The sequence below is a fragment of the Armigeres subalbatus genome, chromosome 2, assembly GCF_024139115.2.
Source record: "Armigeres subalbatus isolate Guangzhou_Male chromosome 2, GZ_Asu_2, whole genome shotgun sequence".
NCBI lineage: Eukaryota > Metazoa > Arthropoda > Insecta > Diptera > Culicidae > Armigeres > Armigeres subalbatus.
The window spans coordinates 205,401,032-205,427,998 of record NC_085140.1 but is presented as its reverse complement, the minus strand read 5'-3'; the positions used below and the strand labels follow the sequence as shown (position 1 = coordinate 205,427,998).

General features: G+C 43.1%; 1 protein-coding gene across 17 annotated transcripts in view; it reads left to right on the top strand.

Annotated features, from left to right (window-relative positions):
* The window catches only part of LOC134211545 (radial spoke head protein 3 homolog B), a 92,507-nt gene that overhangs the window by 38,556 nt on the left and 26,984 nt on the right, over positions 1-26,967 (top strand). Inside the window, exons 1-3 of one of the 17 annotated variants that reach the window (XM_062688498.1) lie at positions 1,956-1,972; positions 2,556-3,122; positions 11,586-11,938. The exons of 10 other annotated variants lie outside the window; for them this stretch is intronic. In XM_062688498.1, the coding sequence (XP_062544482.1) occupies positions 2,739-3,122; positions 11,586-11,938 (737 nt within the window). In that variant the 5' untranslated portion in view covers positions 1,956-1,972; positions 2,556-2,738. Of the gene's footprint in view, positions 1-1,955; positions 1,973-2,082; positions 2,158-2,184; positions 3,123-11,585; positions 11,939-26,967 lie in introns of those variants that run through there. 6 more of the 17 variants (XM_062688495.1, XM_062688496.1, XM_062688497.1 and 3 more) reach the window with 6 other exon arrangements.

Genomic DNA, 26,967 nt, shown 5'->3' with positions numbered 1-26,967 from the left:
AGCGTTCAAATCTCCTATGATGATTTTGACGTCGTGGCTTGGGCAGCTGTCGTACTCACGTTCCAGCTGCGCGTAGAATGCGTCCTTATCATCATCAGTGCTTCCGGAGTGTGGGCTATGGACGTTGATTATGCTGAAGTTGAAGAACCGGCCTTTGATCCTCAACCAGCACATTCTTTCATTGATCGGCCACCACCCGATCACGCGCCTTTGCATATCGCCCATCACTATGAAAGCTGTTCCCAGCTCGTGTGTGTTGCCGCAGCTCTGGTAGATGGTATGATTACCTCTAAACGTTCGCACCATTGATCCCTTCCAACAAACCTCCTGAAGCGCTACGATGCCGAATCCACGGTCCTTGAGCACATCGGCGAGTATACGTGTGCTCCCGATGAAGTTGAGAGATTTGTAGTTCCACGAACCGAGTTTCCAATCGCTAGTCCCTTTTCGTTGCAGTGGTCTTCGCCGATGGTTCCGGTCCGTACTCTCTTGTTGATTGTTCGTTGCTTATGATTTTTTAAAGACTGGCTTGCAGGGCCTATAGGAGATGTGGTAATTGAATGAAATGTTTACGGTGGGATCCACCGCTTGGAATTTACGTTTTCCGGATAATTCCGTTCTCTCCATAATTCCCACCAGGGTTGGATTCCCAATCTTCCGTGCTCGTACCACGACACTACGGGGAAGTTAGGTTAAGAGACTAAGGGCCGCGAAATGGAGTCAAAAATCATATTCTTCTTCTTCTATGGCTCTACATTCCAACTGGATCTTGGCCTGCTTTTTACCTTAGTGTTCTATTAGCATTTCCACAGTTATTAATTGAAAGCTTTTTCAAGCCCGCCAATGCATGAGTATATATCTTTTGTCGCAAGTACAATGGATACACTATGCCCAAAGAGTCAAGAATATTTCCCACCCGAAAACATCCTGAACCGTATTAAGAATCGAATTCACCACCTCCGGATTGGCAATCCTACGCCTTTGCACGCAACTAGAGACCCGTAATCAAAAATCGTATTAAAAAGTTTAAAATGAGCTGAATGATGACCCTAGTATCAGTCAATGTAAACTGGAAGATTGAAGAGCTTTAATTTAAATCGATTGGGCGTTCGGTACCAGAAGTTCTCCCTTTATCTTAATTTGTCAATTTTTTCGTTGCCGCAACACTTCGAAGAATACACGCATTAGTTCAACAAAAGCCTTTCAAATTAGCCGTTTACATCTGGAAAATATTTGCTGCCATCAAGACAAGCATAGCTTATGTACATTATGTTACATTCTTTCCACTATGGACTCACCATACGAAAAACTATGTGCCCGTTGCTATAAATTAATGCATTCTCACATAGTTTTTCACTCGTTTGCCAGACACAACTTTTCCCAAAAATATGCGATATCGAGATGCGTGTTTCCAGTCTCAATTTGCTGCATTTTACCCTATAATATCAGTTCAGGTAAATCCAGAATAAAAATTTCCAGCTGTTGATTCATAGAGAACTAAAAATATTTATCTTTGCCCAACCGTAGCTGCAACTATCAATAGGCAGCATCTATCGAGTTTAAACAGGCTGAAGGTTACGAATCTGACTGTTAAAAAATGTGCAAATGTTTATAATATCTTATAAGGCATATGTAATTCCATACAAAAGAAAGACTAATAATCTGTACCAATTTTTTTATTGTCTTTATTAACGAGGTTTTCGGCCCTAGACCGGTTCACCTCATATCTGTACCAAGAATACGACACATCATTGGAGAAACTACTGTACGCTAGCCATGCCTCTTGTATGCAAATAAAGTGCCGCTCTGTGCCACCTAATGCTATAGAAACACCTAAGACGACAAACCAAACAGCAGACGGACGCCGTTGGTCAGCCAGCAGGTGTGCTTTTCCAGGTGCCCTTCTCTGAGCGACGACGACCGACCGGACGCGTCCTGCCGGCCGACCGCGAAGACCAAGAGCTTTTGTTAGGTACTTAGCGCGTTGATGGTAATGTGGAAAAGCTCGATTTCCCTTCACCGCAGAAGGACTGACCACATAACGAAAGGTTGCATGATATCATGGTCATTTAAACGTCGACTGTCGACGAAGAAAGTCCATTCTTTCTCCAGTTCGTGTCAGTGAAGTTAGTGAATCAATTGTCGGTTGGAAAAAGTGTAATTATGGAATAATAGTGTACCGCAGAGAGCATGGGAAATTTTCAAATCAGTTCCAATCATGGGAAATTTTCAAATCACCATTAGGATTCCTACCAATGAAAAATAGATTGCGCCTCGTGTCCAATTATATATTATTTTATTACTCATTAGTGGACTCCATATCGATTCGGATTTTCATACCCAACTGCCACGAGTTTTCCATGTCCGTGACTTTTGTTCGTTTGAACATACAACGCGTGGCTATTTTATTTCCTTTCCGTTCTACCTATTAGTGGAGTGTGCATACTTGAAGTAACGTTGAGCTGTGGTGACCACGCTAATTGAATCCTTTCTTGAGTGAAAATTTCCAATACTCTCTATCTACAACACGGAATGTGAACGGTGTTATTAGACAGTCTAATAGTGGAATGCTGTATTATGGAGGAGCGCCAGAAAATGAATAATTCAGACGGTTTTAGTGGAATGGCCGTGAGTCTACGGGAGAAAATGGTATCGATCTAGGAAGAGAAGTTATCAACATCAAACTTGGAATATCAGCACCTTTATCGTTTAGTTCTGAAGGGAACATACAAAAGAAAATGCCAACGTACTCAACACGTCAGCAGGAAGAGCTATTGGAAGAGAGTCCCACGTTTGCGATTGTGCCGACTGATCACTTCAGAGGAATTGGAAAGCCGAATGCCATTGTGCGCCCTTTGCTGCATAACAGAGAAGTCATCGAGGGTCAGCATATAATTAATTTACACCCCGATTATAAGCTGATACACGACTTGGAAGCACAAATCATACGCAACAACACCGCCAATAAAATATCAAAAAGTGATAAGAACAACAACACAACAAATACTGCTGCTGCCCCAATCAAGCGAACCGATCGTGGAAGGCCCAATGAGTTCACCAAGGAACTGGACGCTAAACTGAGAAGGCTGCAAACTGATTCATCGAAACGTTCGTCCAAAAATGTAGGTCAAATCCTGTGACAAATTACCTTCCAGCTCTTCAGGTTCCTTTTCCCTTGTAATGAAAATGCGCTTCCTTGACACTAAATTGAACTGGTTTCGGTGTTGGGTTGCCTTTACTCTGTTCATATACCGGCGTTTATCAGCTGCATTTAATCTCGATGGGCGTTGAATATGAGAACACTCACTTTCGATATGCACATCATTTCGTTGAAGGACGTAGGTCCACATGCGTCAATATCCCGATGTGGGTTGGTCAGGAAGGACTCTGCCTCAACGCGCGTCACCATTATCGAACGGTTTGTGTTTGTATACCATTCACTTTCCGTTCTGGCATATGTGAGCATCAGATAAAGAGGAAAACTTCCATTCGAACTTAATTGAGGCTCACGTTCGGGAAATGCTTTTTTCCCACCATCAATTTAATTATCAATCCAGTAACGATGCTCCGTAAAACAACTATCCTTGAAGTGCAATTCAATTGTACGGTACCTAAATAGCTCAAGGAAAAACGTGCTGGAATATTGATGAAGAGGTGGGGGATCTGATTTCGGCAGCTTGTATTTCTATTACAATCAAGGATCAAACTGTCAGCTGATGATATGCAACGAAAATTTAGGAGCAATCGACTGATAACTATGAAGCCGAAAAATATTTGTGAAGTTCCGACAATATTTGGTCACAATTTTTTTTATTCCTACTTCAAATATTTTCGCTAGAACATTTGCATAACTATAAATACGTAGATGCAATGTATGACAAATTTTATTTTAATATTCAAGGTAGGTAGGGGCTGTCCATAAACCACGTAAATCAGCGGTTCTCAACCTTTTTCTTGATAGGTACCCCTTCGAACTTTTGCATTAATTTAGGTACCCCCTCTCGAAAGTAGGCTTCCAATCCCCTTGAAAAAATATTTCCAAGCCCTGTGAAGGGAAGCTCCTTTCAGCTTTTGAATCCCTTTAAAGTAGGTTTCCGCGCCTCTTGATAAAAGGCTTCTGAGCCTCTTGTAGATAGGCTTCCGAGCCTCTTGAAGACGATTTTCGAGCCACATAAAAGGAGGCTTCCTTTGCATATTGAAAGGAGACTTCTGAGCCTCTTGAAAAAATAATTCTGAGCCTCTTAAAAAAAGAATTCCGAGCTTCTTGAAAGGAGTCTCCCGAGCCTCTTAAAAGGAGGCTTACGAGCTTCTTGAAAGGAGGCAACCTAACCAATTGAAAGGAGGCTTCCGAATATCTTGAAAAGAGGCTTTCGAGCCTCACAAAAGGAAATCTTCACACAGTTTTGCACACCATCCACCGTTGCTTTGATCAGTCTGGTAAGCTTCCCAGGGAAGCTGTTCTCGTCCATAATTTTCCAAAGCTCTACGCGGTCTATACTGTCGTATGCCACCTTGAAATCAACGAACAGATGATGGTATTCACGGCATTTTTGAAGGATTTGCCGCACAGTAAATATCTGATCCGTTGTCGAGCGGCCGTCAACGAAGCCGGCTTGATAACTTCCCACGAACTCATTCACTAATGGTGACAGACGACGGGAGATGATCTGGGATATCACATTGTAGACGACATTAAGCAGAAAAAAGGCTTCTAAGCCTCTTGAAAGAAGGAGGCATCTGAGTCTTTTGAAAGAAGGCTTCCGAGCCTCTTGAATGGATCTTGAAAGGAGGCTTCCAAGCCTCTTGAAAGGATCTTGAAAGGAGGCTTCCGAGCCTCTTGAAAGGAGGCTTTTGAGCCTCTAGAAAAGAAAAGAAGGCTTTTGAGCTGCTTGAAAAGAGGCTTCCGAAACTCTTGAGAGAAGACTTCCGAGCCTCTTTAAAGAAGGCTTCCGAGCCTCTTGAAAGGAGGCTTCTGAGCCTCTTGGAAGGAGGCTTTTGAATCTCTTGAAAGGATGTTTTTGAGCCTCTTGAAAGGAGGCTTCTGAGCCTCTTGAAAGGAGGTTTCTGAGCCTCTTGAAAAGAGGCTTCCGAACTTCTTGAAAGAATCTTGAAAGGAGGTTTCCGAGCCTCTTGAAAGAAGGCTTCCGAGCCTCTTGAAAGGATCTTGAAAGGAGACCTCCAGCCTCTTAAAAGAAGGCTTTCGAGCCTCTAGAGAAGGAGGCTTTTGAGCCTCTTGGGAGGCTTTTGAGCCTCGTGAAAGGAGGCTTTTGAGCCTCGTGAAAGGAGGCTTTTGAGCCTCTTGAAAGGAGGCTGTTGAGCCTTTTGAAAGGAGTCTTTTGAGCCCCTTGAAAGGGAATTTTGAACCTTTTGAAAAGAGCCTTCCGAGCCTCTTGAAAGAAGCCTTCTGAGCCTCTTGGAAAGGGGCTTTTCAGCCTCTTGAAAGGAGGCTACTGAGCAACGAAGCAAAAGAGCTGTAGTGAAAAAAAAAAAATCATTTTGTTCATTCGACGTTTTGTTCGTTTGATCTTTTGTTCCGTGCTGATTGATTTGTGGAAGGCAGGATTCAATTGGGATTTATTGAACGCATTGCATATAATGTACAGTCGGGATTCGCTGGTTGGGATTTTAATACTTGGGTCACTTTTTAGTTGGGCCTCCGCTGGTTGGGCCATGGCCCAACTAAAAAGCAACCGTACGTCAAAATTCAACGTAAACACAGAAAACGGGATTGGGTATCACTGGACATCATTTGTGATGTTCAAGTCGAAATACACGTGTTCAAATGGCTGTCAGCTGGCCCAACTAAAAAAAACGAATTCGTTAGTTGGGCCGAGGTCGTGGCCCAACCAGTGAATCGCGACTGTACAATATAAATTTATGAAATTAAAAATACACAATTATCAAAAGTTTTGATTGGAATTGTAATACGTCCGCCATTACGCATTTTTATCCGAGGTACCCCCTAGGGCCAGCGAAGGTACCCCCAGGGGTACATGTACCCCAGGTTGAGAACCGCTGACGTAGATTAATTAGGGGGTAAGAGTTGTTTAAAAAAGCCTACGTTTGTCTACGAAGGGGGACGGGGGATATACCAAAAGACTACGTAAACCTTTTGAATTTATTTTTTCTTGAAAAAAAAATCAATACAGCACAGTGCGAAGTAAACGCAAACGGAATTACGTAAAGTATTCTGGATTGATTCAGGACTTGGGAATATAGGTAGACTTATGGGTAGAGGAGTACAGAAGGAATCAGATATGTGCGCGGGTCCGAAAATTTGTAGCCAGCGACTTGGGCGGCGTGGATCGACGTTGCAATTTTTTATTGTGTTAATTTGTTTGAAATTTTCTAGGTGTTCTCTAAAAGTTTTCGCAAGACAAACGGGAGCATCTTTTGAATTTGTTCAGAAAAAAAATGAATTTCACTGAATAATCGTCTACATTTCGACGTAAAACTATTCCGAATTTCTTCAGGAAATTCTCTATGTTGAGCAGGAAAGTTCTTCTGAGTATTTCAAAAAATCTTTTGGAAAACTTTTCAGCATTTCTACTTGAAATTCTTTGCAGATTCCAAGAGAAATTTTTTGAAGTTTACACAGAAGCTTCTTTACAAATTATTCAACTTATTTTTTAGAATTTTCACGGGAAATTATTTGGAATTTCCAAATTCTTTGAAGGTTTTTGAAACTAGCAAGAGGAGTTCGTCGGAATTAGTTCGTCGGAATTTCCGCTGGACATTTCCCAAAAGTCCCCGAGAAACTCTCATAAATTTCCACGAGATTATTTTCGGAATTTCCGCGAGTAATTCTTTGGACATGATCGGCAAATTCCTCGGATTGTCCGTAAACAAATCTTCATTATTTCTACTAGAAATTGTTTGAAATTTCAACGGCATTTATTCAGGACTGTTAATGGAATTTCTTTGAAATTATCATCGGAAAAATTAGAATACTAAGAGATTCCTTAAAAAAAATCCTCGCAATTTCCGCAGAAAAGCTTTTCACTGAAAATTTTCCAGAAATATCATGGAAAATTATTCACAAATTTATTATTCATCCATTTGTAAAGGATTGTTTTTTAATTTTCATGGGAAACTATTCTAAAATTCAAACGGGAAATATGTCGAAATGTCCACAAAAATTCTAAAATTACTTCGGGAAATTATTCTAATTTTCACGCGAAAGCTTTTGGAAATTATGCCGAAATTCTTTAGATTTCAACGAATGATTCTTCAGAATTTCCTCGCAAAATTCTTCTAGAGGCGCGCCGATGCAAAAATGACAACTACGGTGGCGCACACCTCTAGGAGGAATCGAATCCACCAGAAATTCTATTAGTTGGCTCCGAGCTCCGGTTTCAGACGCCAGATAATTGACGTAATTGACGTTCGTATTATTCCGAAAAGCAGAACATATATGATATTTTGCAAAATTAGAAGAAAATACACATAGACTTCAAGGGGGGCTACACTCAATAAATAAATCTTGTAATTCTGTATAAAATTTTGATATACAGATTAGGCAAGAGTTTTTCATCCACCCTCCCCCCATGTAAGATTTTTCCCATACAAATTATTTTTTGTTTATTTGGAACATGAGAAAATGACAGACCCACCTCAACCCATAAGTGCTTACGTAATAAGTATACGGCCCCCAAGGTTCTAATACAAAACCTTTCATACACATATGTGGAAGACATCGTACTTCGACGACGAGGTGTTTAAGGTAGCGCTCCGCCGCGAGCATAATACTCTCGGTCTGAGCGGCGAGCAGCTGGTAACAGTACTCTCGCGTGCATGCGATGCCACCATGCCTAGGAAAGTCCACCCTAGGAATGGGAGGCCACCGGCTTACTGGTGGACTCAAGCAATTGCGAACCTGCGCCGCGCCTGCCTACGGGCACGGAGGCGGATGCAGCGAGCACGCACAGAAGAGGAGCGTGTTGAACGACGGGTGGCGTTCGTGGCTGCTAGAGCCGCTCTGAAGACTGAGATTAGATCAAGCAAATAAACCTGCTTCGAGGGCCTGTGTCAAAGTACCAACGCGAATCCATGGGGAACGCCTATAGGGTCGTAATGGCTAACACACGTGGGGCGATGGCCCCTTCAGAGCGCTCTCCAAAGATGCTGGAGAGAACCATCGCGGGGCTCTTCCCACGACATGACCCAAGTGCCTGGCCTCACTTTGTGGAGCTGCCAGGGGCTAGGGTGGCCGACGAGGGAAAAGTAACAGTGGCGGAACTTGCGGGGATTGCACAGTCCCTTAGTGTAGGTAAGACGCCAGTACCAGATGGTATTCCGAACCTGGCCATCAAAGCGGCCATTGCTGAGTCTCCCGAGATGTTCAGATCTGTCATTCAGAGATGCCTGGACGAGGGAGTCTTCCCTGAAGCATGGAAAAGCCAGAGCTTGGTCCTATTGTCAAAGGCGGGAAAACCACCGGGGGATTCGTCGGCATATAGACCAGTTTGCTTGCTTGACACGGCGGAGAAGGTGCTCGAGAAGATCATCCTCAATTGTTGATACGCACGGGGGGTGCGGATGGTCTATCGAGTAAACTGGTTACTGGCTTCCGAAAGGGTAAGTCGACCGTAGACGGTATCTTATTGGTTACCAAATCCGCGGAGATAGCTATCCACCCGAGCAGCACAAGTCAGACAAAAATGGTTGCAGCAACTTCGTTGTGACTAAATCTGGTCACATATGAGTTGTAGTAACCCATATGGAACATGTGTGCTGCTAGGGCAGCGAAGAGGAGGTGTGACTCTCGACGTGAGGAATGCATTCAATAGTGCCAGTTGGGCAGCTATTGCAGATGCGCTCCTGCGTCTTGGACTTCCCGAGTAACTGTACAAGATTCTCGGAAGCTACTTCCAGAATCGAGTACTGGTATACGAGGCGGGCGGAAGTGCGTTGACATAACCTCAGGGGTTCCGCAAGGTTCCATACTTGGTCCGGTGTTATGAAGCGTCTTGTACGACGGTGTCTTGAGGTTGAAGTTCCCGATGGGCGTGGTAATCGACGGCTTCGCTGACGATATTACGCTGGAGGTCTACGGCGAATCGATCGAAGAGGTGGAGTTGACTGCAGCCCACTCGATCGCAATTGTGGAGGAGTGGATGAGTTCCAGGAAGTTAGAACACAAATTGAAAACAGAAACTGATAATTTTTTATTCCACAATGCTATAAACAATATTTGGAAAATGTCTAGAACGATTTTATAAATTTGGCAGCTTCTTAAAACAGATTGGCTTCGGAATTTCACCAAATTTGGTTTCCTTTCGTCAAAAGGCATTTTTCTGAAGAAATTTTTAGATCTTGCCAATAAGAAGTGAAAAAGGAAAATCAGATTTTGGCAGCGCCGAACTCCTCATAATTCCGCGGAAATTCGAACCAAATTTTCCAAAAAACTGAAATTTTTCGGAATTTTGCATATCTTTATTAAACATTTAACAATTTAAGGTCTCTCGCAGTAGAATAATTGCCTTTTCCATACAATCAAACAATCCGTTGACTTGTAGGATAAGGAAATTAAATGGAGATTGTTTGAGACAGTTGTGTGATACAATAAATAATTTTGCTATAAATGTTTATTTTGACAAAAGGAGGTTATTCTCGGGCGCAAGGAGGACTGAGGGACATTGTATGAAAAAAAGAGTACATGTCCTCCCAAAAGTTACAGGCATTGAGCAGGCTTTTGACTTTAACCAATAAAACAAACTGGGTTGAAAGTGTTTTAATAAAGACACCGATATCCGCTCCAAAATTCGTCCAAGGAAATAATTTATAATTATTTTATTCATTCAGACTAAGAGTCTTCTGCATTCGGCTCGGTCCATGGCTACACGTCGCCAACCACGCAGTCTACGGAGGGTCCGCAAGTCATCTTTCACCTGATCGATCCACCTTAATGCCCACTGCGCACCTCGCCTTCTTGTGCCCGTCGGATCGTTGTCGAGAACCATTTTAACCGGGTTACTGTCCGACATAATTTATAAATGATTGTTTTTATCCTGTTCATTTATTTGACAGTAAACTTTTTGGCCATTGAAATGGAAAGTAGGCTTTGAAACTAAAACCACAAAAATTGAAAACAAATCGTCAGCCAGCAAACGTGTGTTGGCCATAAATGTACTAAACGTTACTGTGTTCAAATTGCAAATAGGATTGAATAGAGTTAGATTAGCGGAATATAAACCGAAGAAGTTGCTTCTCAAGGTGCGTATTGAACCATTTGCAGTGGCAGTCTAGTCAGTCGGCTTGCTTTAATTGAAAAATATTTAGTCCGAGAACACCTGAACGGGTTTTGATCCTTTGATTCTAAATCCGTTCACGATTATATTCGTGGTTTTTGATGATTAAAATGGAATACATAAAAAATAGCGGTCCTCAAGCAAATGTATCAATCAATGAGCTTACAGAGGTTTCAAGAATCCCAAAAATACGATCACTTATTTAATGTAGGACTGCTGTCAATGGACCATTTTATATTCATACTTCGCTTCCTGATCAAAAACTATGATAAAAGAGCCGTCGAATGACTGATTTTGGTGGTAAACCTAAAATGTCCCCTTCAACAGGTTCCCCGGGGCCATTCCGTAGATCCTGGAAGCGGTCAGAGCCGCCAATGGACCATTTTATATTCATACTTCGCTTCCTGATCGAAAACCATGAAAAAAGAGCCGTCGAATGACTGATTTTGGTGCTAAAACTTAAATGTCCCCATTCACAGGTTCCCCGGGGACATCCCAGCGACTCCAGGATCCGTTTATTCAATTTGATTTTTATTCTGGACAAATTAGAAGCCTTCTAGAATAAAATCATAGTGGCCGATCTATCAAAAAGCAAGATTCAAATGAAGTTGTGGCCTGACCCCTTTGATAAGTATCGATCGGAACCGATTTTAAAGAAATGGCCATATCTCACTTGATTCTGGTCCGATTCCAAATCTCAATATATGGTTCCAATCAGCAAGAGCCCTACTTCATTTGTGGTTACTAATATTATTCAATTTTCAACCACAACTTCTCCTAATATTCACCTAAAATTAACGGTTTTGAACCTACCTCCGAAAAACCCGGAATATCTCCTGAATCCGGTGGTCATAGTCGGTTCCATGGGCATACTGTCAAACTGCATTAATTTTCTAGTTCGGGCATGCCTGAATTGTCAAAATCGGATGATAACTAAGATAGTTACAACACATCTAATTTTACCCAAAATTTGCCTATCCTAATTATTTTGTCTATCCCCTGTATGTACCAGTCCCCCATATACAGTTATAAGCAATATGGAATAAAGAAAAATCTAACTTCCTTCGTTTTGTAAATGGGCGTACTTGAAGCTGTTCGTGCATATAATTGCACTCTTACTAATTGTTCGGCTTTGCACTTTCCATTTATTGCTCTTGCCTGCCCTACTTTTTGAAATATTCGCCGCATGAGCAAAGTTTATCCCGCGCCTACAAACAACCCGACACCGAAAACTGTTCACGTGTATATTCGCTTGTAAAGAACTTGTTACTCTATCAAATACGATTGATGTCATTTTCCATTGGTTGTTCACAACTTGCGAATGCCACGATACAGGGAAGTTCTCAGGATGTCAACACAAAGAAAAAGCCTCTCTTCATCACGACCGTCCCGAAGGGTGTTTTCCTTCAGCCGAGCAAAGAGCTGCCCAATATCGTACCATCGGCATCCACCCTGAGACGTTTGTATGCCTTCGAAAGCCGCCCAAGGATTCTGACTTCGAACAGTTACAACAATAACAACAACAACGATATCAACCATCCCAACCACAACCATCAGCACTTATGCAAGCATGGCAGCCATCATCATAAAAATGCCATTACTCAGTCCGAGCCAAATGTGGCAAAAGCGACAGCAGCGTTCGGGACCAACGCCATGCCGCGTCAAAACATTGGCAATCGAAATACAAGGTAACGTTGTGCTAACTATGTTGTAGAAACTCATTAAATGAAATCTCGCTTGATTTTTCCTTGGGGGTCAAAGTAACAATGCGAGAGTTCTCTTTGACTGCTTTCACTCCCTTCAATTAGGGGAAATCGCCGAATGTTGAACGGGTAAAATTCTTAACTGTTGTTGAACACTCATAAGAAATGCACGTGCGTTCAACAATAGACGAAGAAATTAGCCGGCGTAGAAACAAATTTGTCAATACAGATCAAAAGAATTTAGCGTTGGCTAAATCGCTGAACAATAATCCATTATTGACGAAAAAGATATCATTGCTAACTAGCTTCTTTCATTCTAACACAGTACAAGACAGTAACATAGAAAAGTAATCGTGTACGTGGCCTATCACGAAGCCTACCCCCTATTTCGTGTTCTCTACTGAATATTATCTTCGCTTGACGCTCTTCCAGCATTCGAACAGCGTGTCCAGCCCATATGCCGTGTTGTATTAGCTATTAACATTTGTCACCATCCAGCACCACTTCACTACCACCAAAAACTAATGAACCCACGTTAATTTCCAGCGATCATATACTTCGTTTTGGTGGTATTGATCATGAGTCCAGTCTTAAAAAGCACAAAATCCTCTTCCACGGCACGGTGGTCAATCCCGGTAATAACGATATCATCCGCAAAGCTCAGGAGCATATGCGATCTAGTGAAAATAGTGCAACTTCTTCGTAAAATCTCATCCACAACCCTTAAACTTGATTTCGGTCCGTCCACTCGAATCAGCCGTGTTGATTTCACCGGAGAACCATGTCCCTCTGGCGGTAGCGATTTTTAGCCGTAGGCCGTTGTCATTGGTAACGGAGTGAAGCCTCTCTATAGCTGTTATGGGATGGCAAATGTCAGCTCTACCGACTCGAGCGTTATATAGCGTTAACATTTTCACGTCATATTTTGGGTACTCTCCATAGGATTATGTTTACAGCCCGCGAATGACGGCGGAGATCCTTGGTAGCTTAGTAGGGAGAGCACCTGTCTAGCGTACTGGTTTCGTGGGATCAAACCCCATTGAATGAACCCACATTATTCGAATTACATCTGTCACATGTTGTGCACATGCATAAATCAAGCAATGATTAACAACTGCGGGTGGCTCAATAACCGGAATATATTAAATTAGCTTTAAATGAAGTTAACTTAAAATTAATTTCGATTTTAAGGACGGCTACGCAGTCTTGAATTATTGAAACAAAATGTTTATTTATCCGACGTTTCGACACGGGGATGGTGTCTTCGTCGGGGGTAAAATACTAATGAAGACACCATCCCCGTGTCGAAACGTCGGATAAATATACATCTTGTTTCAATAATTCAAGACTGCGTAGCCTTCCTTAAAATCTTATATATAAAAATGAAATGGTCTGTGTTCGTATCCGCATAACTCGAAAACGGCTGGATAGATTTTTTTCATTTCTTCAGCAGAAACATTCGTTATAGTTTCCGACGGGTTTATATGATATTTCCTAATGCAAAAAATACGAATTAAGATGAGTAAATCGAGCAAAACTAAAAGTTAGATTCGTATGGAAATTGTGCAGAACAGTTTACAACGCACATTTTCGCCTACTATGCAGGACAACGTCTGCCGGGTCGACTAGTAGAAATATAAATATACAGTCGGTTTCTTAATAGTTCCTCAAAATTAATTAATTCAAAAAGTTTAAATCTGTTGAGATAATCGAATCGTTTATTGTTTGCAAAATCTGATTAAAATTTTAAAAAAATCTTAATGAAAAATCGTCTAGCTCATACCTTTGTATGTGGTACGTAGCGAAACCATCATCATCATCTCCGAAACTAATGGAATTCGAACAACGAACTGTAAGACAGAGATCTAGAAAAAATATCGCGCTAAAAGTCTACCGTACAATACATTTTAAAATTCAGCCACTGAAATGAGTTATTGACAAACTACTAAACAGTCGAGCCCAAATTACTAAATGATCGATACCATTCTTGTACGCCGTGTTTCTGTTCCTCTACTGTATAAGTCAACCAGGTGATTTGTTGTTTTTCGGCTGAAATCTCCTCGTGGGTTTCCAGGAAAACGTGTGGCGTGCGCGCGTTCGGCATACAGCCTTCGTTGACTTCATAGTGCTGTCTGCACTTCTGAATCAACGGAATCACCTCACACTCTTTCATGAGAGAATTCCCAATTGTGTCCGTGTACATGGTAGCCTATGACACGTGCTTGCGTGAGTAATTAAACTTTTCATGAAACTTCCGCTTCATAAAAAAAACTTTTAACAAGTGACAATTTTGTATATAAACAACAATGAATTTTAATCGACCCGTATCTTAGAAATTTGATTTGTAAAATTCAAAAGAAAATCATCAAAATAAGCAAATGCATCAAAGTTTCAAAACGGCGCCTGTTTTAAAAAAAAAATCATTTCAACATATGACCTTATTTACAACTTATATATACGATAATCCCGAAACAGTGTACGTTCGATTTTGCCACAAAAGTACAAGGTTAAGAACTTGGAGCAAAGGTTGCGTTAAAAATTATGCAAATGCACCTATGTCCCATGCAACAAGGTATCGCGATTGGGAAACAACATGAAAAACACGGTAGTTTATTGTACAGTTTCAACAAAGTCGGTAAAAATGTAAATAATCATTGCATTCTTTTCAACAAGAATTTCAAAGACCACCGTGATGTTCATGGTTTAAAGCATGGCACTGATGGCATCAAGGCTGTGGGAAACCACGGTTAGTAAATAACGTCGTTCTCCAATCTGTGCTTTGTAACACTACATATCAATCATGTCCGAATCAATATTAAATTAGAGCTCTATTTGTGCTGCATTGTTCCTGTATACGGTTTAATAATTCAAACGTACTGGAACCGGAATGCCGCCGCCTTTCTAATATCAATCAGGTTTTATTAGTAGGTGACCTGTATTTGAGCAGCTTGTTCCCATTATTGTACATACGCCTGTCCTCTGTACCCCACCCATAGGGTAGAAGCACTACATTTCGGATGGTAACGTTCACAAATAGCAGAGGGACGCACAAGCCATAGCCCGGATATGTTTTCTGGTATACCATATTTATGATTCCTAAAACTATATTGGAGTATTTTAACATGTTTTTAGAGATTTATTATTGCCGGGTCCATCTCAGCGTCAATCTATTGTGCGGACCTACATTTGTCCATATCGTGAAATCCAATTGCTCGTTGCATTAATCGGGGAAAAAGTGTTTTTATGAACTAAAAAGCTTGAAAATCACTTTAACGTGGTCAAAACGCCAACGGACCGAAGCGCAATGTTTTCAAGACTTGTAGAGCACACCAAGAGGTTGTTGCGATGATTTTCGGCGTTTATATCTTTTGATAGATTTTTTTTTCAAAATTGAAAATACCTGAATTTCACTAAATCGACTTGCGCCACCTCAAAATTTTATCCGAATCAGCTGAAAATTTGACAAAAGGCTTATTTTAGCACAAGAATTTTGATTCTGGGCTGACCGGTTGAATTTTTGAAACTTTTTGAAAACATGAAGAGGTCTAATACAGATATTCTTGTGTTTTCCACACAAATGCATGCCGTAGCAGTCCCAGATGACTTTCAATCAATAAAAGAATTAGGCTTGAATGCTGTTATGTCCATATTTATGCTGTGAAACTTCATTGTTTGGAAAGACTCGAATCAATTTGTCTCACAAATTTAGGAATCGAATGGATCTGAATAATGTCCCATTATGTTACTATACCTAAATAAAATAGTGTCATGAACGAGTTCATAAAACTTATATACGACTAAATCAAATTATATATGAGCTGTTGCAACCATATCTCGCTTACCTTTTCAAAAGGACCTAAGTAACATTTTTTCATCAATTAATTTGAGTGCTGCAATCAAAAGCTTTCATGATGGTCTGTTGATTGCAATACCGTGTTCATGAAATAAAATGTTACATAGGCCTTTTGAAAAGTTAAGCGAGAAATCAGTCTTAATTGTGCATTAAGAGCATTTACATCTATTTCATTTCCAGTCCAACCAGATTTCTAGCTAATCAACAAGTTTAGAGATGTCGTGAAATCTCGATTAATCAATTAGTAACTTATCGATTACTTTCGATTCTTGTCGATTATTGAATCGATTAAGGCTCAAATTACCGCCATCCAGTCATTGACGAGAAAGACAGTAACGTGCTCGTATCACCACCCCCAGTAATAATACCACCCACCGAGGAGAAAAAGCAGTCTCCAGCTGGATGGGGGAAGTATTTTTGTTTCAAAACTACATCATCCAATAGCTAAGACATAATTATATCCGGTGGATGCTTTGTTTGGTTATAGGGGAGAACGGTCCAAAATGCACCCCTGGGGCAAAATGGCCATACTCATAAAATTACTCATATAATCTGTTGTAGTTGTAGTATTAACATGTTAGAGATACTTTTTGCTGGGGACTTTTCGTCTGCCCCTTTTCGTGACCTCAGGGTCGTTTTTCTTAAAGCTATTGGGAGAAATTGGAGGGGTGATGGCGGAAATGCTTCCCTAAACAAGCCGAAGTGAATGAAACGATAGCAAGTAGAAAGGAATAGTCTATATAAAATAAATTTAATCACTAGGATAGTTAAGTTTTCAAAGATTCATTTTAATTCGGATTAGCTTCCGTTGTAGGTTTTTATATAATTTTAGTGATGGATAAGGAGATTTAAATTTGCACTTTACCGTAACATTGCTGACAGGTGGTATCCGTGCGACGGGTCAGCGGCCAACGATAGGTAACGTCGGAGACCAGCTGATCGATGGTCAGATCCTCTAGACGGAACAGCAGGTGGTCGTTTCCCTTAACTTTTCGCTTTCTCCGACAAGCGGGCCGGCGTTCATGCTGGAGCTCGGGGTCTCCATCGCTGTGTACCGCATGGTTGATGGGCCAGCCGCCGAATGTCGTTTTCCCTCTGAGATGTCGGTAGTGGAAAAAGGCGTACCGCCGGGGTCTAACTAATTTCGGCTGGCTTCACGAACGTCCTCGGAAAGCTGGTGCTTGGTATTAACCGGATCAAAAGCCACACGATTTTCTTCGAAGGTTTCACTTCCGCGGCAAAATGGCGTACGAGCCGGGAGACAGCTGGATCTCGATGACTTGTCACACGTCCTCGTGGAAACTAATGATCGGTATTAACCGATAGCGTCACACAATTCACCACAAAGTTACAGGGTTTTACAGACGGGGACTTTCCGGAACTCACAGAACTTGCCACCGGCACAATGGCCACCCGAGAAAATCCGCGCACTGGGGAAGAAAAGTACTTTTTGCGGTTAACTAAAAAAACACGTCAGGTGCTGTTGGCTGTCACCTTGCAAGAGCTCCATCTTCCTCCCGTCCGTTGGTTTTTTTTTCGTCTTCTTTCGACCCTTCGCAGCTACAGAGCGAGCGTGCTGACAGCTGTCAGCTGTCAGGTGCGGTTGATGGTGGTAGTGCGTTACAATGCGTTACAAAAGGAGTGGGTAAAACGGGACTAGGGTTGTTTATTGTTTGGACAGGATAAGTTTCCGATATGTTTCTTTTTCAGTTCTTTTCTGTTCCATTAAATTCATTGCTGTTCTAAATTCAGATTCATTAAACTATCCTTAAAAAAAATGAAGAAATATGAATCAAATATGTACAAACTATTTACAACGAAATGAAACCTTTCGAGCAGGTTACATTCATCCCCCACTTCGGATAAAAAAAACTTGTTTTTTTTTTTTTGGAAGCAAGAGGGGGTTCTGTTCCGATGGCTCTCTTTTGATTGAGTGGTGAAATGATTTTGCGGAATGATTTGTCCGTTCTAATGAGAGGAGCTCTTTTCCGCGAAATCACCTACCACTTATTCATAGAGTCTGGCCACCCAACCAGAAAGGACGTACTTGGACATGGTAGCTCTCTTTTTACTGAATGGTAAATAGATTTGGCGGAATGATTTGTCCGTTCTTATGAGAGGAACTCTTTTCCGCGAAATCACAAACCATTCAGCAATAGGGTTTCACCACCAGAATGGATTACGTAGTGGGAGGCGGTAACTCTCTTTACCGAAGGGGATCAGATTTCATGGAATGATTTGTCCGTTCTTATGAGAGGAACTCTTTTCCGCGAAATTCCACCATTCCGTAATAGAGTCTAGTTACCTGGCTGGAAGGGATATTGGTTCTACAAAAAGAATAGCTCTCTTTTAATTTAGCGGTGGACTGATTTGGTGCAATGATTTGTCCGTTCTGATGAGAGGAGCTCTTTTACACCAAATCACAAACCGTTTAATTATAGAGTCTGGCTACGAAAGGAATAGGTCTTTGGTCAGGAGTTCTCGCTATTGCAGCTCTCTTTGGTTACGAGTCGACTAGATCTGGTGGAATGATTTGTCCGTTCTAATGAGAGGAACTCTTTCCACCAGATCACTTAACTCTCAAATCCATAGAGTCTGGCTACTCAGCTAGTGAACGAAATGAATCAAAATAATATGCATCACCGGGGATCATGGCCTTCCGGTATAAGGGTTCGTCAGAAAAAAGCAGGTCCAACCTCTCGAAATCAAATCTTTTAGAAATATTAAGCTTTTATGTACCTAATTGATACTTTTATTGTAAATTTAACTTAAGCTAGGAAGAGAAAAATAAGTATTCTAGAAACCTCTTCATTATATTTAATCATCACCGAAGTGAAATTGGATTTAAAAAAACTCTCACACTTTCATTCATTCCCCACCTTTCAGACAATTTTCATTCACACCTTCCATTCACATGGTTGTCTGGCTAAAACTATCCTACCAAGAACAAACACATTCGCACCCACCAGTTATCGACTATTGTATTAATTCTATTGCCCTTATAATAAATTTAAGAAGGTCTAGCGTTCTCGCTAGACTCATTCGATCGTAGGTATCATTCGATCGACGAAATTTACCACCTGGGAGGCGTTACTATTTTAGTAAACAATCGCCTTAAATGTGACACTGGCAACGCCAGCGGTTGTCACTAAAAGAAGAAAAACGAGATGAATGAGAGGAAGAGGCATCATATGATGTGTATCAGGAGGAAACAAACCATTGAAACTCTAACGACGACGAGAACCGAGAAGCATGAATGACGCATGTTTTTTTTTTTTTTTGTTCTATTTGTTTTCTCCGGTGAGAGGCAATTTACCGAATTTTCAATAGTCCTTCTAGGGGAATTGAGTTGGGAAGAGAAAGCGAAACAGATGTTCCTACCGGCAGATTCTACACTCACCCTGGTTTCAGGTGAACGGCTGGCCAGATTCCTAAGTTTTCCTGCTTAGGTCCTCCAGCTCATGGGAGGGTGAGCCGTTTTTAGGTTTCACCCGGCAGGGGAGATATTGCCGGCCAAGTTTGGCATTGTAATTTTCGACGGCCGAAGACTGCTTCATGTTCTTCCGGTAGACTAACTGTCCTACCGCAAAGGACTTGGCGAACGTACGGTTACGCAGATTGTAACGGCTTCGGGAAACGTCGTGAGATTTTTCGAGATTTTTCCGAACGATCTCGTGAATGTTCGTGAACATCTGTTTGCGTCTTTCCACTTTCTCTTCCGCGGATAATTCGTCTCCGTGACGAGATAGACGGTGGTCGGACCCCTGCTCCGATAGCTCTTGTCCGTGGGTAATGAAATATGGAGTGAACCCGGTCGAGGCGTGGATACTGGTGTTGAGCATAAGCTCAATTTCGGGCACTTTCGTATCCCATACACGCTGGTCTTCCTGGACATAAGTGCGTATGGCCGCGTTTATTGTCCGGTTGACGCGCTCGACCGGATTCGATTGTGAATGGTAGCGGAGTTCAGCCAGTGTGTGATTTTGAAGTGGTCTAATAATTCTTTGAAGTCCTTTGAAGTCTAAAGTACTGCCATTGTCGGTGATAATGGTTTCAGGGACAGAATTCCGGTAGAACCACTGATTCTTCAAAATCACACACATGGCTGAACTATCCAGCTTTTTCATCGGGTGAATCATTACCCACTTCGAGAAATAGTCACAAATCACTAAAATGTGCTGATTTCCCTTCCGGCTCCGTGGCAACGGACCAACAAAATCCATCGAAATGATTTGCCACGGCCGGGACGCACAGCGCATTTTCCCCATTTCCGGGGTTGTTTGGACGTAAGACGGCTTGACCTCCTTGCATGTGGAACAAGCGTGAATATATGCCCTGACGTCCTTGGCCATCTTGGGCTAATAATAGCGCTGTTGGACACGAGCTATCGTTTTGTCAAACCCAGAATGGAAGTGTTCATCGTGAACTTGCCTCAAAATCTCCGCGATATCAGCGGCTGGAACTACTTGCTTCCATTCGAATCGCGAGTCGAAAGGTACATTCCGGGCAGTGATGAACTTGTACAGCCTGCCATCTTCGACCTTGAAGTCGACGAAGTCGTCGGATGCGTACCACGGGGAAGTCGGTGAATCTTGGACTAACGCTATGCTTCTCGACAATGCATCCGGGACGACATTTTCCTTGCCTTTCCGGTGCACTACGGTCATGTCGAACTGCTGAAAGTCCAAGCTCCACCGACTACACCGGGACCCAACCTTCCACTTCGTCTTTAGGATGTGGGTCAACGCCGACGAATCCGTCACTAAGGTGAAGTGGTAACCTTCAATGTACCCCCGAAACGCTTCGATGGAGAGCAAGGCGGCTAGAGCTTCCTTCTCGGCAGCGTGGTAGTTCTTTTGAGGAGGTGAGCTTCCTAGAAAATAGGAAATTACCCGCTCACCCTCCTCCTGCTGCTGGGTAAGCACTCCCGCAACAGCGACATCGCTGGCATCCGTCTGGATGACGAACTCCCGAGAGAAGTCAGGACTTCCAGAATCGGAGCGGCGATCAGCTGCTCTTTCATCTGGCAGAAAGCTCTCTCCGCGGCTGGATTCCAGCCGATGACCTTGGATTTGGACTTGAGGGAGGTCCGACAGGGGCCCGCAAGTCTCACTGAAGTTCGATGAACCGGCGGTAGTAATTTGCCATTCCTAGGAATCTCCTGAGCTTGGTGATCGTGGTCGGTCTCTCGTACTCGACGATTGGACGGATCTTGTCCGGATTTCCACGCAGACCTTCCGAGCTCAAGAGATATCCTAGGAAGGAAATCTCCGGCACCCCTGAACTGAGACTTCTCAAGTTAATCATAAGGTTGGCTCTGTTCAGTCGGTGCGTAATTTCGCGAACCAACTGAACGTGATGCTCAAATGTCTCCGTTACCACGACGATATCGTCGAGGTAGACGAAGACATAGGGTTCCAGTACACCGTGGCCCAAAACTCGGTCCATCAGTCTTGCCAGCGTAGCAGGACTGTTGACAAGACCAAAGGGCATCCGGGTGTACTGGAACAACCCCTTTACCACACACTGAAGGCCGTATACTTCCTCGAGGACTTCTCCAGCGGAACTTGCAGGAAGGCCTCCGACAAGTCTATGGTGGATAGGTATTTCGCCCTCGGAAGTTGGCCTAGGATTCGACAGGGGTGCGGCAAGGGGTAAGCATCACGAACAGTACGTTCGTTAATCTTACGCGCGTCCAAACAGAGCCGAACCTTATGAGGCTTGACGACTGGTACGCAGTTCAGCGACCAATCAGAGTTGCTGGGTTCAATTATGCCAGCGTCCAACAATCTCTGTAGTTCTACAGCCACCAGACCTTGTGTCTTGGGGGACATGACGCGTGGGAACTGTCGAACGGGCGGTTTTCTCCGCCACTCTTCACTTAGTTCGATTTTGTGTTCCGCCAACGGAGTGGTTGACAATCGTCCGGGGCGGGCTGCTATAAACAGCGTTTTGATCTGCTCTATGGTCTGCTGCTCGGTAGCAGTCAGAACAGTCGGAGACGGTGGTGACTCGCGGCTCATTTCTTCCTCTGAGTTCTCCAGCATGGCGCAATCAGTGATTGTGGGCTGGATACTGAAGGTCTTCCAGAAATCCATGCCACAGATGCAGCTGATGGCCAGGTTAGAACTACCAGAGTTGGAACAACCTTGACCGTACCGTTCCATGAAAAAGGTAAATAAATTCGTCCGCGGACATTGAGCGCTTCTCCGCTTGCTGTGCGTAGGCGGACGGGATCCCGAAGTGGAAATAACCGCTTCGGTTTGAGTGAATTGAAGACGCTATCATTGATCAGGGTAAGATTACTACCGCTGTCAAGAAGAGCGCGAAAGTTTACACCGTAAACTTGTACAGAAGTGTATGGACGATTATCGTTGGGGAATGGATATGAAATGGTGAACGAAGCCGGAGATACCTGGTACAGATCATCCGAAGCCGGCTCGAAACAAGCGGGAGGTTTTACGCCCAGAAGTTTTGGTTCAGCGGCCGGCGGTTTTGGCTCGCTGCGATGGCGTTTTTACGCAGTACGGACAATTGTTGGACGGATAGCCTCGGAATCCACAGTTCTCGCACAGTACTCCTTTCGGAAGTCGGCATTGGTCCATCCGATGCCCAAACTTTGCCGCAATTGAAGCAGTGGCGACTGGAGAGAGGCTGATGGGACTCGATCATGTCTTCGAGTGTCGCGTGCGACCGAGTTGGCCCACGGGGACCAGCGGTTCCACCTTAGGAACCCTTTTGTTGCTGGTTCGATTGCGAAAAGGAGTGGCCGGATTGGGACGCCGGCTGAGACGAGCGTTGCTCGCTTGCTTCTCCTTTTCGGTTTAGGGCTCTCAGAATATTCTACCGCATTCACCGACTTCTCCGGTCCAAAGACCTTATTGTACACGGAGAAGTTAACAGCGTCTATCTTCTGACCGGCAGACACCAATGTCTGAAGGTCGGCGATAGGAAGGAAATTCAGCTGTTTTTTTATAATCGATCCGGACATTCTGCATCAGAATTTGAATCTTTTCATGTTCCGGAATGGGAACACTCATAGTTCCGAACAGTTCCTCCATACTGTGGTAGTACTGGAGAAACGTCTCGTTCCGCAACTGGTGACGCTGATAAACCTTCATTTTTATCATGGTATCTAGATCGGGGTGCATGAATGTCCTCCTGAGCTCTAGAACCAGGTGCTGCCAATTCAACAGGCGACCGGCAGCCCGCATGGTCATATACCACTGCAAGGCCGGTCCCTTGAAAAGGTGAATCGCTGAATCGAATAGCTCGACTTCTGAGGCATGCTCAGATACGGCCATGGCATGGACCATTCCAAGGAACTGGTTCAACTTCAACCCTTGATCCTCGCCATCGTATTTGGAAATTGTCCACTTGGACACAGGTAAGCTGTGACGCCCCTGATTACCCGACAGCCTTGCACTGTAGGGAGTGAAAGATGGGTTGGCGTAAGGAAATGAAGTTGAGGGAGCAGTTCCCGTCCATGGATTGGTCGATTGAGTATTTCTCAAAGTCGGATTCTGAGACCACGAAGGGTTCGTACAGGCACTGCTCAGTGCCGGATTTCCGAGCCAGGGATTGAAACTCGGCGTGCTATTCACAGCCGAATGGACTGACCACGGCATTGAAACCGACGCCGCACCTATGGCTGGATTTCCGAGCCACGAACTAGTAGCGGAGGAGCTACTGAAAGGCTGAATACTCGAAGCCTTCTGAAGGTGGTCCTGCCACGAGGTAGAACACTGAGGCAGTGCTGACGGAGAGGTCTGAGGAGGCGAGAATTGGACACTAGTTCCCGGTCTTGAGTGATAGGCCACCGTATGGGCTTGTGAATTCGTAGAATAGGCGGAACTGTAAGCATAATGCTCGGTAGATGGCACCGATTTACCGGAACGCGAAACGCCGGTATTGTTCAAGTCCTCAGAGACTTGAAGATGAGCTGAATAGGGAGTGAACGGAGGTTTAATCATCGGAATACTAGGTACTCCGGGCTGTACCTTCGATATATTCGGCTGGGTTCCAGTCGGAACGCCGGATATATACAATACAGAACTCTCATCCCGTTGCTTATCTCGTCTATCCAGCTCTGCTTCAAGCTCTTTAATCCTCGCCATCAACGAGTTCACACATACGGCACGTTCAAGTTGGGAACTCGCAGAATTATTTTCGCCGGCACGGTTCCCTTAGGAATAGCCCCGGTACCAGTCACTGGAGTGGGTAAACAGGAGGTGCAGCATAGCCCTCTGCACTGAACAGATCCACCAAAGAATGGTCCTCCGGATCCTCTCTGTTTTCCCTCTTGGTTCCTCAGAACCCCATAAAAGTTATTCAATAAAGTTTCACCACGTCTATCAACATTGCTTTTAAAAGTTTTCCGCTTCTCCCAATTCCCTAGCATTGTTAACTAGAAGGACAATTCGGTGGCCAAAATGCAGCAACCTTGCTTGCCCTCCTCACCTTGAGAATCTTATCATTCTCCTTCAGACCTTCTACGATCTCGTCAAAATTCCGTCGGCAAAACTGAATTGTTTCCTCCCAATCCACATCAAGTGCTACCTCGATCGTTTTCTGATTTTCTTTCTCGTTTTTTAAATGATCTCGAAGGCTTCTTCGCCTTCGAGAATAGGTGGGATCGTCGCGGATCACTATCGATCGAATATTGAGCTCAAATTCGAGCTCATAGGGCATTAAATGGTCCACCCTTAAGGAGTGGTACCATTCTAGAATTTTGTCGACTGCCTGGGAATAATCCATCAGTGCTTCGGCCATTTTCGAAACCGAAAATGCTTTAAAAATATATTAAATGCGTAAAATATATACAATAAATTCTACCAAATAATCTAAACCTACAAAATTTACTCCCTAATTAGCGATTATTCTCAAAAATGTGAGAAAAGAAGCTAAAATAAAAAGAAGGCTAAATTCAAGCCTGTGCTGTCGCATAAATTATGCGACCAAGGAGAAATTAGCATAAACCTATGCTATTTCCTAAGCTAAACCCTATAATGAAATTATAGAAATAGAAATTTACCAATTTTGAAGCACTGTGTAATGAAAATTAGTAGCTAAGAATCACTTATTATAAGCTTAATTATTTACAATGTATCAATGTATAATAGATTAAATTTCTAAAGTCGATTGAAAGGCGACAATTATAAAGATTTCTCATCATCCGAACCCATACCAGAAAATGAACATTTGATGAATGCAATAATTATAATGAATACAAACCTTTTCACTTTATAAGAACAATTGGAATAAAGGATTCCAATTCCTCCCGGAGCTTACTTGAAAAGGGTTCCACTTTAGGGTTAAAGTGGAAACCTTTTCTTTTAATTTTCTTTTGCGTTGAGCGCCAATTGTTAGAGATACTTTTTGCTGGGGACTTTTCGTCTGCCCCTTTTCGTGACCTCAGGGTCGTTTTTCTTAAAGCTATTGGGAGAAATTGGAGGGGTGATGGCGGAAATGCTTCCCTAAACAAGCCGAAGTGAATGAAACGATAGCAAGTAGAAAGGAATAGTCTATATAAAATAAATTTAATCACTAGGATAGTTAAGTTTTCAAAGATTCATTTTAATTCGGATTAGCTTCCGTTGTAGGTTTTTATATAATTTTAGTGATGGATAAGGAGATTTAAATTTGCACTTTACCGTAACATTGCTGACAGGTGGTATCCGTGCGACGGGTCAGCGGCCAACGATAGGTAACGTCGGAGACCAGCTGATCGATGGTCAGATCCTCCTAGAACGGAACAACAGCAGGTGGTCGTTTCCCTTAACTTTTCGCTTTCTCCGACAAGCGGGCCGGCGTTCATGCTGGAACTCGGGGTCTCCATCGCTGTGTACCGCATGGTTGATGGGCCAACCGCCGAATGCCGTTTTCCCTCTGAGATGTCGGTAGTGGAAAAAGGCGTACCGCCGGGGTCTAACTAATTTCGGCTGGCTTCACGAACGTCCTCGGAAAGCTGGTGCTTGGTATTAACCGGATCAAAAGCCACACGATTTTCTTCGAAGGTTTCACTTCCGCGGCAAAATGGCGTACGAGCCGGGAGACAGCTGGATCTCGATGACTTGTCACACGTCCTCGTGGAAACTAATGATCGGTATTAACCGATAGCGTCACACAATTCACCACAAAGTTACAGGGTTTTACAGACGGGGACTTTCCGGAACTCACAGAACTTGCCACCGGCACAATGGCCACCCGAGAAAATCCGCGCACTGGGGAAGAAAAGTACTTTTTGCGGTTAACTAAAAAAACACGTCAGGTGCTGTTGGCTGTCACCTTGCAAGAGCTCCATCTTCCTCCCGTCCGTTGGTTTTTTTTTCGTCTTCTTTCGACCCTTCGCAGCTACAGAGCGAGTGTGTTGACAGCTGTCAGCTGTCAGGTGCGGTTAATGGTGGTAGTGCGTTACAGTGCGTTACGAAAGGAGTGGGTAAAACGGGACTAGGGTTGTTTATTGTTTGGACAGGATAAGTTTTCGATATGTTTATTTTTCAGTTCTTTTCTGTTCCATCAAATTCATTAGTGTTCTAAATTCAGATTCATTGAACTATCCTTAAAAAATAGAAGAAATATGAATCAAATATGTACAAACTATTTACAACGAAATGAAACCTTTTTAGCAGGTTACAAACATTACAGTTCATAATTAGTTATCCATCATTGAGCTCCATTGGAAAAATTTAGCAAAATCCCTTAATTTTCGCTCAAATTTAACGATATGCTATCGTGGGGGAGGGAAGAATATCAGTGTGGAAGCTGATATATCTCCACTGGCAAAAGGAAGGTGGTTTGACTTGCTCATATGCAGTGGCGCCGGGAGTGGGTGGGACAGGTAGGACATGTCCTACGCATGAATTTTCCTGGGTGGGACAGTAAAGGCATTGTCCTACCCATGATTATGGTAAGAACATATGAAGTCCATCGATGGTAAGAATTTGTGTGTTAGCAGAAGGTTATTTTAAAGCACAGAGTCCAAACAATAATCATAGATGTTTTTGGGATCCTAAAACAATAGACTGATTGTTCTTCAGGACCTCAGGCACTTTACAATCCCTAAAGCGCTCAAAGATGTCCAAACTTTATTTCTCAGACTCTAAACGTTTTACAGAGGTGAAAGAAGTTATGATAAAGCACGATTATCAGAAGACCACGG